Here is a 19,181-nt window from a genome sequence, read left to right on the forward strand (position 1 = left end):
AAAATCCTAGCAAATTCATTCTTTTTTAAAAATTAATTAATTAATTTTCGGCTGCATTGGGTCTTTGTTGCTGTGAGTGGGCTTTCTCTAGTTGTTTCAAGTGGGGGCTACTATTTGTTGTGGTGCATGAGCTTCTCATTACAGTGGCTTCTCTTGTTGCGGAGCATGGGCTCTAGAGCACAGGCTCAGCAGTTGTGGCACACAAGCTTAGCTGCTCCACAGCATGTGGGATCTTCCCAGACCAGGGATTGCACCCGTGTACCCTGCATTGGCAGGCAGATTCTTAACCACTGCGCCACCAGGGAAGTCCTGCAAATTCATTCTTAAGCTGACCATTACTCCAACTTTTATATTATGTTGAACACATTAGTTTTCTTGACCATAATTAAAAGTATTATGTTAATTTTTGTTTAAGCATAAAAAAAAATCCACTGACTTGTTCCTCTCAGAAGAGATATCAGTCTAGACAGATTATAACACTACTGAATAATAACAATAACTTGCTTTAGACTGTTTAGTATTTACATTAAAATTAAATTAGCTTAAGTACTATTTAAAAAGATAAAGTAATTCTATCTCAGAAAATCTTTTATTACTTCATGAGGTATGTAAATCATCTGAAGTTTTTTAAATAGCATACTTCATTCCCAAATACTAGATAAATGAAAATTGCTATATACCACACATTATTGCTCAAACCAAGACTTTTTTTCTTAGTGTGGAATATACATATATATAAAAAGCCACATGGGATCCCAAGCTCATATAATGGGGATGAATTTAATCAGTATATTACCTTATCAGTGATGGTTGCTATGTATCTCATACATTCAGAATCTGATGGAAACTGATTGACTTCTTTGACTAAGTAGCGCACCACCTTCACATGACCCTAAAAAAGAGATATGAATGTCAGACAGAAAACAGACTCTCAGGATTCAGTAAACCTAATCTGTCTTAATTAAGATTCCATTGACATCAGTGCCACAAAATAGAGACTTAAAATTGAGCATTCGCACATTAAATGAAAAAGAGACAAGATTTGGTTCTAATAAGTTAGATAAATCTACATTGTTCAATTTATTAGAACTGAGCATCCTGTTTCACTTTGAAGTACTATAAGAATAGAAATAACAATTTTGTTCTTTCTTGCAGATAAAAACAATACATAGCACTATACTAGGTAGTGCAAAAGAAATAACATACACTTTCCTAAAGCTTGAGTGATGATTATTTTATTCACTCTAACACAGTTAACTAAGTTCAAAATACAGACATCTGTTTATATTTAGTGCATTTCCTCTACTGTCTTTATTTCTTCCTTCTCATCTGCTTTTTTTTTTTTTTTAGCTCTTTTTTGGAGTATAATTGCTTTACACTGTTGTCAGTTTCTGCTGTACAACAAAGTGAATCATCTGCATCTTTTTAAACTATCCCTATCTTGTAATGAATAGCTTAAATGCCATTTGTACCTTTCCTTGATATCTCACCTACATTTCTACAGTATTTAAACTATTTATATGGGACAACTCATACTGTTAACTGACTTTTTGTGTTGATCCCTGATTATTAAAAATTTTGTACAAAATGCAACAGCTGGAATCTGTACAATGTAATATTCCAACCATTACAGTTGTAATTATTACCTACAGTTGTAGGTATTAAGAAAATAAATAATGCAATGAAAACAAAAGAGTATAAAAGATAAGTGCCCTTCTTAAGGAGCTTTGGAAAGATGAGATATATTCATGTTAGATGTTAAAGTAATAACTATTTATTTGTCAAAATAAGTGATAAAGATAAGTAGAATTCCTACAACCTTTAAGAGATTAGATATCTCAGTGTGAGCGAGATTTACACTGTACCCAAAGAATGAGTAATTCTGGAAAAGTGGGGAAGGACATGGGCATTCCTGAGATGAGAACTATGGGGCTATGAGAGACAGTGACAAAAGACCAAGTAAGGAGAAGATGCCACATGAGGGACTCAACGGGATATGAGTTCTAAAAGCACTAGATTGGGCTTTGAATAACAAACTAAGATTGGATTTCAAAGGAGATTGGGGAGACAGGAAAAGGTTCTTGAAAAAGATACTAAAATGGTAAAATTGGTTATTTAGAAAGATAATCTTGATATGCTAGCTTGCTTGGAGAAGAGGTAGATAGCTACCGAGAATAAGTTTGATTAGGGAGGAAAAAAAATTCAGAGTCAGTGAGAAGGTAGTCTAGAACACCCAGGGAAGAGGTGGTACAAAGAACAAGAGTCAGAGAGAATAATAAGAGAAAAGGGAAAATATTTTTTTTACAATTCATATATTAAGAATTTTCAATACAACAAAATAATTTGGAATCTGTAAGAGATTTACCTACATGACTGACATAACTCAAAATTATAGCTACAGAATGACGAAACTCAAAATTATAATCCCCGGAATAGTAGTCTGGCTTTTCCAATAACAAATCAGACCTGCATTTAAGAAATCAACCAAATCATTAAATCAAATTACTTATACACAGTTCTGTGTTATGCACTATAGAAAGTTTCAATTATACAAAATTTATTTCTACTTCTGAAGGTTTCAAATACTGGTAGCTGAATTTTCATTTTTCCTTTTTTCCTAGAAATTAAAGTGAATATTAAAAATAAAATCAATTTAAGTTAAATTTTTCCCTACTGTGCTAATACAAGAAAACACTCATAAACAAGTAATTGATTACTCTTAGTCGGATTTATATTTTGTGAAACATTGATTGCAACTAGATTCTGAAAATACTACTTATAACAACTTTTTAAAAGTTTTCTTAGCTTTGACCTCCAATATGGACACTATTAATGGCTTTTCTGGGATACCTGTAACTACCCTTCAATGTTGCCATCGGAGTGATTATTTGCTTTTTATTTTACTGCTTTCATCACTGCTGTTAGATCCTAAAGTGAGAGTCTTTAGTGATAATTAAATTATATACTTCCTAGCCTAAGTGAAAAATATCCAAGTGACTGAGAATGAAAGGCTTCTACCTTTCTAAATGCTGCCATAAGAGGAGTTATCTTGCGGTTATCGGCTGCATCCACATCTGCACCTGCTTGCACCAGTAACTGAACCACATCAAGGTGTCCACCATTTGCTGCCAGCCACAATGGAGTGTTCCCCTTCTTGTTACGTACATCAATGTGAGCTCCCCTAAATGAATGACACAAATATCACTTTTAAATGAAATGCCACAGATAACAATAAAAATGAACTATTAATTTGTGAAAATATTTTGTAAAGGAAAAAATTGTTTAAAATATATAGGACTAAAATATATAGGACTAAAATATATTTCTCTCTGAAAATTATATTACAAAGAATTTCCAGTCATCTAGTTAAAAGCCACCGAATCAAAACTAACCATACATTAGTAACTGCTTTTCTTATATTAAAAATAATGACTCTTCCTGCATAATTTTGAGTTTCAAATCCTGAGAACATGTAAAATTTTATTTAGTGAAAAATAAAGGTATACCCTGTTAATATAATATATTAACAGTATCCTAGAGCACAGTATCCTGTAAGTCAATTATATCTTTCAGATTATTTGTATTCATGTATTTACATTATGTGGCTTCAGAAGAGAATGAATCTTTTTTTTGGTTTGTTTTTTGTTTTTTTATTTTTTTTAATTTTTATTTTATATTACAGTTGATTAACAATGTTACACTAGTTTCAGGTGTACAGCAAAGTGATTCAGTTATACATATACACATACCTATTCTTTTTCAAATTATTTTCCCATTTAGGTTATTACAGAGTATTGAGCAGCATTCCCTGTGCTATACAGTAGGTCCGTGTTGGTTCTGTTTTATTTTATTTTATTTTATTTTTATTTTATTTTTTAAGCTCTTTATTAGAGTATAATTGCTTTACGCTGTTGTGCCAGTTTCTGCCATACAACAAAGTGAATCAGCTGTATTTATACATATATCCCCATATCCCCTCCCTCCCACGACTCCTTCCAACCCTCCCTATCCCACCCCTCTAAGTCATCACCCATCATCGAGTTGATCTCCCTGTGTTATGCAGCAGCTTCCCACTAGCTACCTATTTTACATTTGGTGGTGTATATATGTCAATGCTACTCTCTCACTTTGTCCCAGCTTCCCCTTCACCCTCCCCACCCCTCAAAAAAATGAATCTTAAAATAACACTAAGGTTTAGCACTCAGCGGGCATCGTGGTAAATAACTAGTTAATAGTGGCTACTACTAAATATGACACCATGCAAAGTCTTTATGACTGTTAAAGTAGGAAATCCAATTTAGCAGACAAGCAATGACTGAAAACAAAAAATATCCTGGACTCTATCTTATATCTTGAACAGTTCCATAACCGTCACTTAAAAGCCCTAATTAACATAAAGAACAAGAAAAGCAACAATGAAGCCTTAGATTATTGCCAGACTTACAAGACTTAGGGTGATAACATTGCAAAACTGTGTGGGAGATGTGAATATGGATAACAATAGCTGGATGTTCAAATAGCTTATTACAGTACTTTAAAAGTGTACACACAGACAAAAAAGGAAGAAAGGAAGTATTTCTAGGTTGCACTGAAATAAATTAACCAATGCAGCATAGCTCTGGATGGGTGGAAAAAAATAGAGGTCGGTTTAACACATTAAAGAAATATACTGTAGTTTATAGAAGTAATCACATTTGATTTTTTAATAGTACAATCTGCACAGAGAATAGTAATCACTAGTAACACCACATTCATATATAAAGGGTATGGTAGCATCATACCTGCCAATGAGAAGCTCACAGAATTTATAATGCCCTTTATCTGCTGCTATGGTTAAAGCTGTATCTCTTGAGGAGGGCACTGGAGGGGCATTAACATCAGCACCTTTATCCAAAAGAACTCGGCCCACCTCTGCATATCCACCAGAGGCAGCTTCCATTAGCGGTGTAAGGCCAGTCTAGGTTTAGTGAAAAATAAAAAACAACACGTAAGAGACTAGAAAGTACTAAAATGTTAAAAAAAAACAACAATCTGGGGGAGTAATATGGTATAGCTATTATAAAAATTCATGACAATTTCAGCACTGACATTACTAACCTCTCTCAGTTACAGTGAGGTCTACTGAATGTCAATTTGTTGGGAAAAATTTTAAGATTCAAGTACTTGGCATATAATTGGCACTTAATAAATGTTTCCTCTCTTCTCTTTCATAACAGTACATAGTTTTCAGCTGATAACCCCAATGTCATTATTACGTATAAAAAATCTACTGTTGAGGTATTTTCAAGAGTTAACTGAGTCATACAGAATGATTTCTGTTTAAATACATACGTAAGAGATAAACGTTACTACAAAGTACCAGAATTATAATTAGCATTTTGCTAAAGTACATCTTAAATGTCAAAGCACTAAATCCATGGGTAAATCTCAGACTTTTTCTTACCTTAGCTCTGTGTTCCACATTTGCTTTTCTATCAAGCAGAAGACTAACCACTTCAGTTCTTCCTTGGAAGCAGGCTAAGGTAAGGGCAGTGTTCCGATTGGTTTCTATTTGAGCATTTATGTCAGAGCCCATATCTAACAGGAGCTTAACGGCAGCTGTGTGCCCATTCATAGCTGCTAACATCAGAGGAGAAATGCCCAATTTGCTACCAGTTCTGGGGGTGGAGGTATGGGGAGAACAAAAGGAAAAATATATATTTATTAATGTCTCAGAAAAACTGGACGATAATACAGAATTCTATCTCAGGTTTAAGATTCTTTATGCTGCAGAATTATTTAAAATAATTTTTCTCAGCCCAACTAAGTCTTAGAGATACTACCAAGGCTACACTACAAATCTTTTACTACCCAGAACTAGAACACTTTCTGTATCTCATTCAAAATAATGACTTGGGCTGAAAAGTGATACATTATTATTATTGAAAAGAACTTTCCATTCTAAAGTATATACTTGCTTGCTTCATAAAAACTCATAGGACAGATGTATTTACTTTTAATACCATAAGAAATAGAGTAATTGATAATTTTTTCAAGTTCTATGTCAACAGTTTTAAACACTTAAATGAATTCTAAATTTGTAATGAAGGCACTTCCTAAATATGGCATTAAAAAAGTGTTCTACAAATATCCTTAACATAACACTCTTAAAGGACTTGGAGAGAGAAAATAAAACTTGCCTAGAATTAATCTCAGCTCCTGCATTTAGTAGTATTTTGATAATGTTCACATAGCCACCAGAAGCAGCCAGGCTTAGAGGTGTGTAATCAGAAACATTCCTGTGCTCTTTATTTGCCCCTCGAGCTAACAATAGCTCCACCACCTGAAAAAAGAAAAGGAAAAAATGTGTTTTCTTCTTACTGTGAGACAATTTGCAAGGCGTATATTTCTGATTTCTCTTTTTTTCTGGTATATTGTATAACAAAAGAAGGGGAAAGTCCTTTCATCCTTTGCACAAAATCAGTCTCAAATGAAAGCAAAAGGTCTTAGAGGCCAACAAAGGGAGAGTTTCTCAAGTAAAATCTATTTTGGAATCTGCTGAAGTGGCACAGTGTTTTCATTGAAAGAACTGGGCCTCATGTTCTTCTGCAATGCTGTTTTGGAAATTAGTATTTCTGTATTATTCTACCACATAGTGGTAAAACAGAATAAGAGTTTTTCATTTATATATGTAAATGTCCTTAAAATATTTTTTTAACTTAAAATCAAACACTAAATGTCAAAAACATTTTTGGAATAAAGCTAACACTTATTTTCCCCCAACTTTTTAGTATAAAAATTTGCAAGCACACAGAAAAGTTGAAAAACTTTACATACATTCATCACCCAGAGTCCACCATTAATATTCTACTATACTTTATCACATTTATTCTTCTGTCCATCATTTTTAAAATATTTATTTAATTATTTAATTTATTTATTATTTATTTATTTTTGGCTGCCCTGGGTCTTGGTTGTGGCATGCGGACTCTTGGTTGTGGCATGCATGCGGGATCTAGTTCCCTGACCAGGAATCCAACCTGGGGTCCCTGCATTGGGAGTGTGGAGTGTTAGCCACTGGACCACCAGGGAAGTCGCTGTCCATCATTTTTTGATGCATTTTCATTTCTAAGTAAATTGTAGACATGTGCAATTTCCCTTAAATATATGTATGTGTACCATTAACGAAACTCATTTGTTTTTAGGCTTTTTAGGTTTTTTTTAGGTGAAATTTGTAACTTTCACTAAATGCACAAAACTTAAGTGTTTATTCACTGAGTACTGACAAATGCGTAAACCTAATTTAAATCTGTTGTTTACTCATGTTCCTTCCCAGTAAATTCTACCCACAGGTTAGTTTCATTTACCACAGATCTTCATATAAATGTGTTTAAGAGTCATCTGTGTGTATTGTGTAGCATTCCATTATGTGAACATGCTACTTTATTCTATTGATGAACATTTCTACAGTTTCTAGTTTTGGGCAATTCTGAATAAAGTTGCTAATGAACATTTCTTGCAGAAATATATTTTCCTTGCTCACGGGTTCCACTTAGTAGTAGAATTTCTGGGCGCAAGTTTAGTTTTATAAGCAACCGCCAGACCTGTTCCTAAAGTGGTTGTGCTATTTACACTCCCATCAACAAGGAGTTCTGGTTGCTCCACATCCTCAGCAAAATTTGGTGTTGTCAATCTTTATAATTTTAGCCATTTTAGTGGATGTGGTTGGTGGTATCTCACTGGGGTCTTAACATGCATTCCCTGATAGCTGATAAATATTTAGTATTTATTAGTGCCATTCATAGATCTTTTGTCCATTATTCCATTTATTGAACAAAACAACCCTTTGACATAGGTACTAGGATCTTCATTTCACAAATGAGGCATAAGAAAGTGAAGGACTGCTCAAGATAATAGCGCTTATCCTTGCTCTTACTATTAATAACATATCTAACTGGGAAATAAATGTTAATGAACAGGGCTTTGTCTTACTACCAGCTAAAACTTTACTTATTTGAATAAAGCGATGACTAATTTTATTTCTTTGTTGTTTTTTGCTTTTTTTTAAAAGTTCACATTCATAACTATTTTCTTTTTTAAATTTTCTTTTTTCTTTTTTATTGAAGTATAGTTAATTTACAATGTTGTGCTAGTTTTAGGTGTACAGCAAAAGTGATTCAGTTATATATACACATACATATATATTTTTTATTTTTCAGATTCTTTTTCCTTATAGCTTATTATAAAATGTTGAGTATGGTTCCCCTGTGCTGTATAGTAGGTCCTCGCTGGTCATCTATTCCATACATAGTAGTGTGTATATGTCAATCCCAAACTCCTAATTTATCCCTCCCCAACTTCCTTCCCCTTTGGTAACCATAAGTTTATTTTCTGTGTCTGTGGGTCTATTTCTGTTTTGTATATAAGTTCATTTGTATCCTTTTTTTTTAAAAAGATTCCACATAATAAGCAATATCATATGATTCTTGTCTTTCTCTGAGGCTATGACCAATTTTAGATGACTTTCTATTACATTTTTGCTTTTAGAGCCAGTAAGACTAAGTGGCTTAAATAACAAGATTATAAAAACAAGCCCTCAAATTGGCATTAGGCTATTTTATTTTACAAAGAGTCCCTTAAGCAATACAGTAGAAAACCCTAATCAAAATGCTAAAGTTTTCTTAATTCCTTTATGCAAAGATAACTCACCTGTTTATCTCTCAGAGGGAATGGTCTATTCTCCCAAAGTAATAAACATTCAATATAAAAGAATTACTTCTGATTTTACAGTAAAATGACTTCCTAATATTTTATTAATTACTTCAAAATAGTTTACTGTTCTAATGACATCAAGTCAAAGCAGGAGTGTTATACACAAGATTATTACCCTAGAAGACTTCTATAATTATTATAACCTCATCTGTGATATTTTAATAAGAATACGTAAAGATTACAGTAAACTATAGGCTTTAACACTGCTTTCGAAGGAAGAAAATCAACAGATTTCTTTTTGATTCAATATTTAAAAATTTGTTATGATATGAGACAAATATTATTTCAAACCACATAGTGATTGAAAATTTCAGTTAAGTCAAAATTTTACTTTCATTATACATCAAAAACATTTACATTTCTTTGTTTTTTTTTTAACATTTACATTTCTGACTGATAAAATCACCTCCTCTGTGGAATACAGAAAATAATTAGAATGGTGAAATAAAAAAGAAAAAGATTTTTTAGCTGAGAGTAGGAAACTCCCCCGGAATGACCTAGAAGGCTTCCTAAATATAAGATTCTACAACTGGAGAAGTTATCAATCCATAGAGACAGCATGACTGGTGAATAGAACTGGATTTAAAAAATGGATTTAAAATGACGTTATCCAACTGATTATTAAATGCCCAAAGAAGACACACAAGGAGTAAAGCTATGACTTCTTGGGCCTACACCTAAGCACACCAGCAGTTCTACCTAAAGAAACTGAAAGGTCATATAATATTACCTGAGAACATTTGCTCCAGAGTTGAGAAAGACTGGGGAAAAATTAAAAGATAAAAGTACTCAGGACAGCTAAAAATTGAACACTCTTAATTTCCAACAAATCTTATACGAAGAGAGCAACAGAGGCTGAGCATAAGTACTCTGGGACAGGAAAAGACGAGTGAATATAGGCCCTGCCTATCAGGAGCCTGCTGATTTGATGTGAAATGTCTTAATCATTCTCTTGGCCTGAATGCAACACAGAGGGATGGATTCCTATGGCAGTTAGTACTTTTAGATGAAAAGGATAATAAACAATGTATGATTTTTCTGTCAAGACAGATTATGCTAACACTAATTCTTATCCTTTTGCTAAAAGGTAAGTTTCAGTTACTGTGACAAATCTTAATGTCTGTCCACCATTCCCACAAAATCATACAAATTAAAAGTGTACATCTGTTAAATGGAAAAAAAAAAAAAGTTATGGGGACAATAATACCTCCTGTCTTCCCCCAGAACAAGCCAAAGATAGCGGTGTGTCCTTGGTTCTTTCTGACTGGGCTTCAATATCTGCACCATTGTCCAGCAATATTTCCACAACGCCAACATGACCTGCTGTAGCAGCCAAGATGAGTGGAGTAAAACCTGGAGTAAAATAAAGATTTTAGCTAAGCAAAGAAACAGTGCTGTTTTCCATTAAATCTAAGCATCAAAATAAAGCTACAAGTAGTATTTCTTCACAGAACACAAATAATTCAGAAAAAGAGTTAATGAAAGTAGGCCCTACCTTTCTTGTCTCGGTGCTCAATACTAGCTCCTCTTTCTAGCAGTGTTTGTACCAGTTCCTCATGACCACCGGCACAGGCAAGTGTTAGCGCCGTGTCATGATTGCTCTCAGTCTGTAAAAAATTGTTGATTAGCTCATTAGACAATTAAAAATACTAACATCAATTACATAATATGTATATATACCAAATGCACACACATATATACCACTCTACTATATCAAACATTTGGATAATAAGTTTTTTTTTCCCTTAGTGGTCAACTTGTGATTTTTTTAAAGACTACAATATTTGAACTTTATAGGCAATTCTTAAAGCAAGCAAGAAGGAAAAAAGTATGATTTTCAACCACATGTTATTTTCAACTACATGTTTTAAGAAATACTACTGTGGACTCACTTTCCCTTCTACCCACAAAGGGAATAGCACAGACAAGATTTATCTTCCTATTCCAAATGACAAAAAAAGACGTTATCTGAAATGATGCTGGTTAGACAGGCAATATATGACAGTGATCCCTGAGGACAGAACGATTAACTTATTATATTGCCCGGAGAGTTTCCAAGCTAAAGTGCAGGGAGATGGTACCCAAACAGAGCCTGACAGTCTTCCTGAACTGAAAAGAGTTTGGAGAAGTGAAGGTGGCTAGAATTCATGGGGCAGACTACTGGAGAGGAAGGCACTGCATACAGAGTACTCCAGAGATCTGCAGAAGGTTCCCCTTGAGTCTTCAGCTGAGCTCTGATAAGCACACGTGCATAAGAAAAATTACCAGAGGCCAGAGAAAGACCACCAGAAGGGACTGAACAACACCTAGAGCTTACCCAGGACTGGGAATACTTTTGTTCCCACAGCCAGAGTAGAAAGACCCTTAAAACACACAGAATATCAAGAAGAATCCTCAGCCACTGGGCCAAATTAGCTATTCTGGACCCATCTAACAAAGCTGAAAAATAAGTCTTGAAAAAATTATTTCCAAGTAACTTAACTGCATTTGAGGAACAAATCGCCTAAAGATTTAAAGGAACAACAACAACAAAAAAATACACAATATACAAAGTTTTTTGAAAGACACAGACTTTTATAATTGAGACATGACACTATATACAGTTTACGTCTGACTTCCGCCAATTATAGTGACCAGTACTGGATTTACCAGTGGTTACACTCTACCACAGTTTAAATATTTATTTAGTGAACTATGTCCTCGTGCTTTTAGTACTCTTAAGTTTGTGCTATACAAAAAAGGGAACTACTAGCCACATGTGGCTATTAGTACTTGAAATATGGCTAGTGTGACTGAAGAACTAAATTTTAAATTTTATTTCAATTTAAAACTCGATGCTCAATTTGGTTACTGGAAACCCTTTCTGTATGTCTGGAGCAACTTGAGTAATGAAATCCACCTTTTCAGCCATACATTTAATCAAATCTAAATGCAAATCAAGTGTTTCCAACAAAGTCTAAGTTGAGATATATTTTAAATAGGGCGGCGAACATCTGGATTTGCCTGGGATGGAAGGGGTTTATGGGATGAGAGACTTTTGGTGCTAGAGTCAGGAAAGTCCTGGGAAAACCAGGATGATTTGACTAATCTGTAAGTGTAACATACACACTGAATTTTGAAGACTTATACTATGAAATAAAAATGTAAAATACCTCAGTAACTTTTTAGTATTGATTACATGTTTAAATAATATTATGGATATATTATGTTTAATAAAATATATTCTTAAAATTAATTCTTATTTCTTTTTGCTTTTTTAATGTGGCTACCAGAAAATATAAAATTAATGAGTCTTGTATTATTTTGCTATTGCATAGCCCTATTCTAAGCCATTTTCCCACTTTTACATATGCACCTCTATTACAGCATTTATCACCAATCTTCCTTATGCTAATATTACTTATGTGTCTATCACCCTCGGAGGACTATAAATTCCTGGAAGGTAATGAACATATCTTACTGATGTTTGCAGGTAATGCACATGTCTTACTGATGTTTGCATTCTCTACCTATTAGTGACATCTTGCCAAGGAAACAATAAGTTGAATGAATGACACTAGCTATAAGGGTCATAGAATCAAAGACTATCACTAATAAAACAAAGGACTACATATATGAAATATATATTTACTGTGTTATATAACATTAAACTTCTGTAATAAATAAAAAAGAATAGGCATATTCTCCCAGAAGTTCAATAACACTAAAAAACAAGCTCCATTATAAAAAACTGAATAACAAGAGACAAAAGGCAAAAACTGATAGAGTCAAGAAATAAGAAAAAGCCTACTAGTCAGTGATGAAGAGGGAGACCGCAAAAGCTGCTCTGCAGAAGAGGCTGGCAGAGAGCAGAGCTACTGACTGCAGAGATCAGGGATGGCCACAAGGGAGAGATGCACCAACTACAACAATGGAGAAGGACATGAATACTTAAATGAGTGACAGCTCTCATTGTTATAGTATTTGGTCTTCAAGTTTATAAGGAAGGAATTATTATGTCTGATTTCAGAGAAAAGGAGACAAAGCTCAGAGAAACAACCTTCCAATGGTCACACATGCTAATAACTGGTAAAGATTGGTATAAAAAAACCAAGAGGATCACGGATAACAAAATGTTGCTTAACCTCTTACATCAGAGAGCAGCCCTAAGGCACAGCCGACTGAGGTGAACATAATGTTAAGTCTCTCTGTATTATGTGCTCTCTATGCTAGTGTATAGACAATCAGTAGAAGAGTAATCTTTATGACGAAGAGTCAACTTTATGATGAAGTTTATGAGGTTTCTAAAAGTCTTCTGGGGTTAAAGAATAATTTAGGAAACCGGTGCCAATCTTAACAGAATGAAGAGACAAACTAAAGTTGGAAAAGGTAAGCATGGAAAATTTTAGAGGATCAGTAAAATTTGTTTTTTTCCCCACATTATAAGACATCAATTCAATTGACATTTATTAAGCATCTTTTATAATCAAAGTACTCTGCTAGGTACTCTAGGGCTGACAAACATAAGAAAATACAGTTTCTGCTCACTAGGAGTTTACAGGTTACTTACTGTACAGGGCAAATTTAGGTTCAAACTAAGAGAGAAATATGAACAATGTGAGAGCTGAAGGAAAAAATATTTAAAGCTGAGGATGCAAGGGCGGTTAGTCAAATTCCTTGGGGCTTAAATGTAGGTAACTTCACTATGTTTCTGCATTAAGGGGAAATTAAAACAACTAATATTTTACAATCTTTTTAAGACAATAATGAAAGAATTCAAATATTCTGAAGTGAGACTTTCACCCCCCACCCCCCCACCTCCCCACAACACACCTACACATCCCCCAAATGGTAAGAAATATCCTGATTTGCGATATATCAAGAAACAATTTAATTGAAGTAGGAGTTTGGGTTAAACTTAACTACTGACAAGATACAGGAAAAAAAAAAAAAGGTGTTTTGAATGTTTCTAATCAAGGAAATGAAATGTAGGTGATAACTTCCTAAGTATCTTTCCAAAGTAACACTAAAGCTATGCTATAGTATACTGGTTACCAAGTCACATTCTCGGTCATATATCTAAGGGAAACCAAGAAAGGAGAAAGATGCTCAGAGCTTTGTTAAGAGCTTTCCAGGTTTAAATTCTAAAGAAAATTTCCATTTAGCTCACAGTATCATAAAATACACCATTCTGTATCATAACAGTTGTTACAATGATTCAGGCCTATAAAAAATGATAAAATTATATTCAATGTAAAAATATTCTGCAGGTTACCAGGATGACTATTCAATTTTACAAGAGAAAAAAACAAGAAAGAATCATAAGACAAATGCAATGTTAAAGGAAAAGGCAACTTTTAATGAGCTGGAATGTAAGTGAAAAAAAATCTGAACTATAAAAAAGGAAGTATATCTATTAATTTCATTTAAAGTAATTAAATTACTTTGAAAACTATTAGGATTTAAAGGGCTGAATAGTTTTAGACTTCCATAATTCCAAACATCTCATGCTCTAACCATGCCAGGGGTCATATATAAGATTAAAAAGGACAGCACTTTAGGGCATTTGATAAATGAGAAAAATTTGTAAGAGAGTAAATAACCTGTTTAAAACAACTTCACATAAACAAGTAGAATGCCTGCATTTTAAAGTAGAATGCTTTAAATGGCAGAATATTTCATATTACTATTAACTCATTTTTCCTGGTCTCCTTAATTTCTCTAATTAAGTCATGCTGAAACTGTTTTCCACATTGCAAAAACAGAAAAAGAGAAATATCAATGATATTTATACCATTAAAGGTAAAACACAATTTTACATACTACAATTTCAGTCTTGATGGGTTAAATTTAATATCTACCTTCTTTAAAAGCTAATGGATATATGTTAATTATTAAAAAATAGGAAAAAAAGGCAAAATTACATAAGGAAGTATTTATTTTTCTCATTTTTGAGATGTATTAGAATAAGTTACTCTGTTCAAGGAAAGCCTTTAGAAATTTGAGAATAAAATGTCAAGCAGTTCAGAACTGCAACACAAATTCAGTTCATGCCAGAACACAGGTTTTAGAACCTATGAACAGAACAACTAATTCTTTCTCACTTGTAGTGTCTAGTAGAGTTAATAAAAATTTCACACAACAAAATACAGAAAATATTTAATTAATTCAGGGGATTCAATGCTAACCTTCAATCAGTTTATTATTTCATATAAAACCATAGTTCTTAAAAATCTCTACATGATTCCTAGTTTCTGTATCCAGAGTGTCCATGTATAAGTTTTATTATACCACTCAAGCAAGATAAAAATACAGATGAGAGCTATGTTATCAGAATGTGCAGTAAAACAGTCCCAAATAATTACTTCAAACTATCATCTATTGATGTTTTCTAAAATAAATTTTGGTAACAGCATAGTGTGTGGTATTTATCTTAAAAGTTTTGATAATATCCAGACAAACTTAATTCAATAAAACCATTACATGAGAGGTGGAGAGCCAGTGGCACACACACCAAAGGTGATTTCCAGTTATAGAACATAAGATTTAAGGAACCTTATAAAGAATGCAAACTCCTACCTTCAGCATTCTTTAAGAGCCAGAAATTATACATATGACTCCAGCTAATCCTTGTTTAAAATATTACTTCCCTACTATAATGATCAACTAAAGGATCATTTCTCAACAATCATTAGCATTTTAGAAGAGACTTACATACTGAGGCTGTTTTATTTACTTATTTTTATTTTTAACTTTTTTTGGCTGCATTGCACAGCATGAGGGATCTTAGTTCCCTGACAAGGGAACAGAACCCATGCCCCCTGCAGTGGAAATGCAGAGTCTTAACTACGGGACCACCAGGGAAGTCTCTATGGCTGTTTTATTTTAAAGCATAAAAAAAAAGAAAAAGAAATCCTTTTACGTTCTGGTGAAGTTTCACTTTTACTTATGGATCAATTCTGGATCCCACAAAAACTAGAAAATATACTTCTGGTTAAAACATTAACAGACTCAGAGCAAAACAGATTAAAGGAAAATAATGCAAATTCAATAAAAAGTTCAATTCTATAATGCTATCAATATGAAATGTAAACCATTGTGGTTAATCAAATTAAAGTCCAATTTTTATCTTTTATGAGACTAAAAATGAGGCTGTATAGTATGGTATTTGGAAGGGTGCCCCTCAAGTCAAACCAACCTAAGTTTTACTCCCAGCCCCACCATTTCTCAGTTAAATGAAGTGACTGTAAGCCAAATGTTTAATCTCTCAGCCTGTTTTTTCATCAGGAAAATGCGTGTTTTTCATCAGGAAATATATGATATATATATGGAATCCAACATGAATTTTAAAACACATCTAATTTAAGTTTAGAAGAAAACACATAATCTTATATGTGTAGTCTGAGGACTGAATAAGGTTATTCCTTAAAAAAAGCCCCTGACAATTTTAGGTGCTCAAAAAAAGTTGGCTCTTATAAAACAATAAGGGAAGCAAGTAAGAACAGAAATGAAATCCCTTTTTCACCGTATTGCCAAGAAACATTTTAATGAAAATGAGGCTTTATTTTCAATAACTTAATAGTACAGGCCCTTAATGGTGCAATAATACACACACACACACACTCTCCCTCTTTTTCTTTCTCTCCCAGTCCCCCCTCGCAAAAATTGATGTTTATAAAGAACTGATAATGTATAAAACTACAAGTTTTATAATGTACACCATCACCCTCACACTAGTCCTTCCATCAGGTATTAATCAAAACACAAAACTAAATAAACTGCAAACATTTCTCAGTCCTGAAAAAAGCCGTATACCCTTACCTCATTCAGCAGTCTTCTAAGCTAGGCCTTGGCATTTCTTCAGGACAAAACACAAGCTACCCTCTCTTCTCCAACCTCACTTTGCTTTGACATTTCATGGTAAACTAATTGTTTAAGAAAACTATTTACTACATATTTCAGTCAGCAAGATCAGAATTTTCAAAGACAATATAAATGCAACTGAGTATATATGATATAGGTATGGAATCCAATATGAATTTTAAAACACATCTTCTAATTTAAGTTTAGAAGAAAATACATAATCTTAAATAAGTTCTTTCTTTTTACATCCTCTTCTAAACTAAAGTGTAAGAAAAGATTACTTGATGACCTTGGAAATCAGATCTTCACAATAATTATCAGTAATTTGTATTTGGTATTTGATTTCTTTAAATGTGGATTCTAATTTATAACTGTGGCTCAGGTCTTTGCCCACAGACAAAGCAGTCTAGGATGATTTCAATCACTGATTAATGTTTTTAATGATGCTATAATTCCAGTTAAAAATCATCACTCCTGAGTCTGTAGCTTACCTGTGCATCAATATCAATGGCAGGGTAGATAGGAAGCATGGCTGAAGGAGAGATGATAGGACTTGGAGTTGGAGTCTGAGGTTGGGAAATGGAAGCTGCGATACTGTGGGTAGGAGTGTTTGACATTGCAGATGCTCTTCCACTGACTGCTGTTGAACAAAATAACTGTACTTAATAAGGATGAAACACTGTTAGATAACCAAGAAATAATTATTAGAAAATATTTAAAGATCTTTAAAAACAAAATATCTACAGGTAGACTGCCATAGCACTAATAACTCATTTTCCTGGGTATTTTGGACATGGGACAACAGATCAAAATTTAAATATATATTGAGAGTAACCCACTGGTACACAATAACCATTTGAAAAACAAATTCCCCTCTTACATTATGTAATCATAAAACCTTAATTCAAAATAACCCTGAAAACAAAAATATTCTTATGAATTAAAATTAAATATATATGCATATGATTATCTATTATATCTTCTTAATCAGAAAAGGAATGCAAGTTAAAACAGTCAAGTTCAGAAGGAGAAAATGTGACTTTTACCTGCCAATTTCACACTTTATATTCTAGAACTAATGAAAGTAATATCACTGTTTGGGGACATTTGCTCTTGAATATTTAAAATACTTTCTGTTCTTTTACTAACTGCAGACAGGGGGTGGCCCTCAGTATGACAGCATATATATATAAAAATTTGATCCTCACACAGAAACAGTTTCTCACATACGGAGGGTAAAATGCCCACCAATCAATCCAGCAATCACACTGACTTAGGAGGACAAAATTAAAAGATTAGGGTAGAAATAAATGTATGCATGCAATCATCCTTCAAATATAGATTATTGTTAGTTCTTCTAAGTATAATTTTGCCATGATATTATTTTCACCAAAATAAGTAAATTAAGAAAGGGCTAATTAATTAGGTCAGTACTCGACACGGGAGAATTCCAAAGGTGGTAGCAGTTGAGGGTACTTTATTCCCTCATCAACTCACTTCTGGAGTCGACATGTGAACATCAATCCTTTTCCCCCCCTTATTAAAAATGCTATAGCACTACAGTCTGGGCATTAACCTCTGAATGGTCAACAGTAGTGTGGATGTATGTTACCAACGTAGTTATCAACTACATCAGACAGAAAACAATCATGATTCACAACTGGATCTGAAACCAGGCAAAAGAAGTTATGATCCTACCAAGAACAAAACTGAAATTAACCTTATAATAATTATAAACATGATTGTCAATAAGAAGTCTATTTTACATGAAATCCTTAGTTCAGGCACAAACATACACTATACAGTATAGCAACACACATTCTATAATTATACATTTTTAAGTCCACTTAAAAGCCAAAGGAAAAACAAAGGAGGAAACAAAACCAAAACAAAACAAAACACTATTTGAATCCTTAGGATCCAGATTAATAGAAAAGGGCATGTATTTAATGTTAATATGCTAAATTAATCATCTAATGACCTTGATACTGTTACTCCACGTTGATAGTTTTGTATGTTAAGAAAAAAAGATAATTCAAATGTACACATTCTAGATATAAATTTCAAAACCATATAAAATCTATGGCTCTTAAAATAGATTCCATATTCTCCTTTGATTAGACTGATTTTCACAAATGAAAATGCTAAATACAAAATTAGCTTAAACAGAATGAACACGAATCTGTCCAAAACACTGATTTTTATTTCATAATACTGAACAAAAAAATCTAAGCTTTATTTTTAAATGACTAAATTATAATTTACATTTCAATTGGAATAGGTTCTTTTAAAGAACATTAAATTAGCCTTATTTTTGGTCAAACCAGTTGTTCTTATCACCTCTTCTAAAAGGAGATAGGAAAAATCAATTCCCTCATTTCATTTCCTTTGGGGTACCTATGAAATTGGTTTACTAAAACTAAATAACTGCCTGTCACTCATCCACTCTCTACAATTAAAAGTAACAATAGTAAATATGTAGGTACCTGAAGGAACTACGGTACAGACCAGATCTTTACGTGGAGCCTCATTTTAGGGTTAGATTTCAGAGAGGGAAAACCAGATGCTCAGAGAAGTTTTAACATCAG

The 19,181-nt window shown here is 33.2% G+C and overlaps 1 protein-coding gene across 9 annotated transcripts in view; it reads right to left on the reverse strand.

Moving 5' to 3' along the window:
* The window catches only part of ANKRD17 (ankyrin repeat domain 17), a 167,864-nt gene that overhangs the window by 40,001 nt on the left and 108,682 nt on the right, over window positions 1-19,181 (reverse strand). For 6 of the 9 annotated variants that reach the window (XM_057729158.1, XM_057729152.1, XM_057729156.1 and 3 more), the window contains 8 exons: window positions 17,085-17,233; window positions 10,247-10,358; window positions 9,959-10,104; window positions 6,180-6,322; window positions 5,444-5,657; window positions 4,782-4,957; window positions 3,019-3,181; window positions 797-892 (listed from right to left, as the gene is read on the reverse strand). In XM_057729158.1, coding sequence (XP_057585141.1) covers window positions 797-892; window positions 3,019-3,181; window positions 4,782-4,957; window positions 5,444-5,657; window positions 6,180-6,322; window positions 9,959-10,104; window positions 10,247-10,358; window positions 17,085-17,233 — 1,199 coding nt within the window. The remainder of the gene's footprint in view (window positions 1-796; window positions 893-3,018; window positions 3,182-4,781; window positions 4,958-5,443; window positions 5,658-6,179; window positions 6,323-9,958; window positions 10,105-10,246; window positions 10,359-17,084; window positions 17,234-19,181) is intronic. The other 3 variants (XM_057729153.1, XM_057729157.1, XM_057729151.1) reach the window with 1 other exon arrangement.

This window comes from Hippopotamus amphibius, chromosome 3 (genome assembly GCF_030028045.1).
Source record: "Hippopotamus amphibius kiboko isolate mHipAmp2 chromosome 3, mHipAmp2.hap2, whole genome shotgun sequence".
Lineage (NCBI taxonomy): Eukaryota > Metazoa > Chordata > Mammalia > Artiodactyla > Hippopotamidae > Hippopotamus > Hippopotamus amphibius.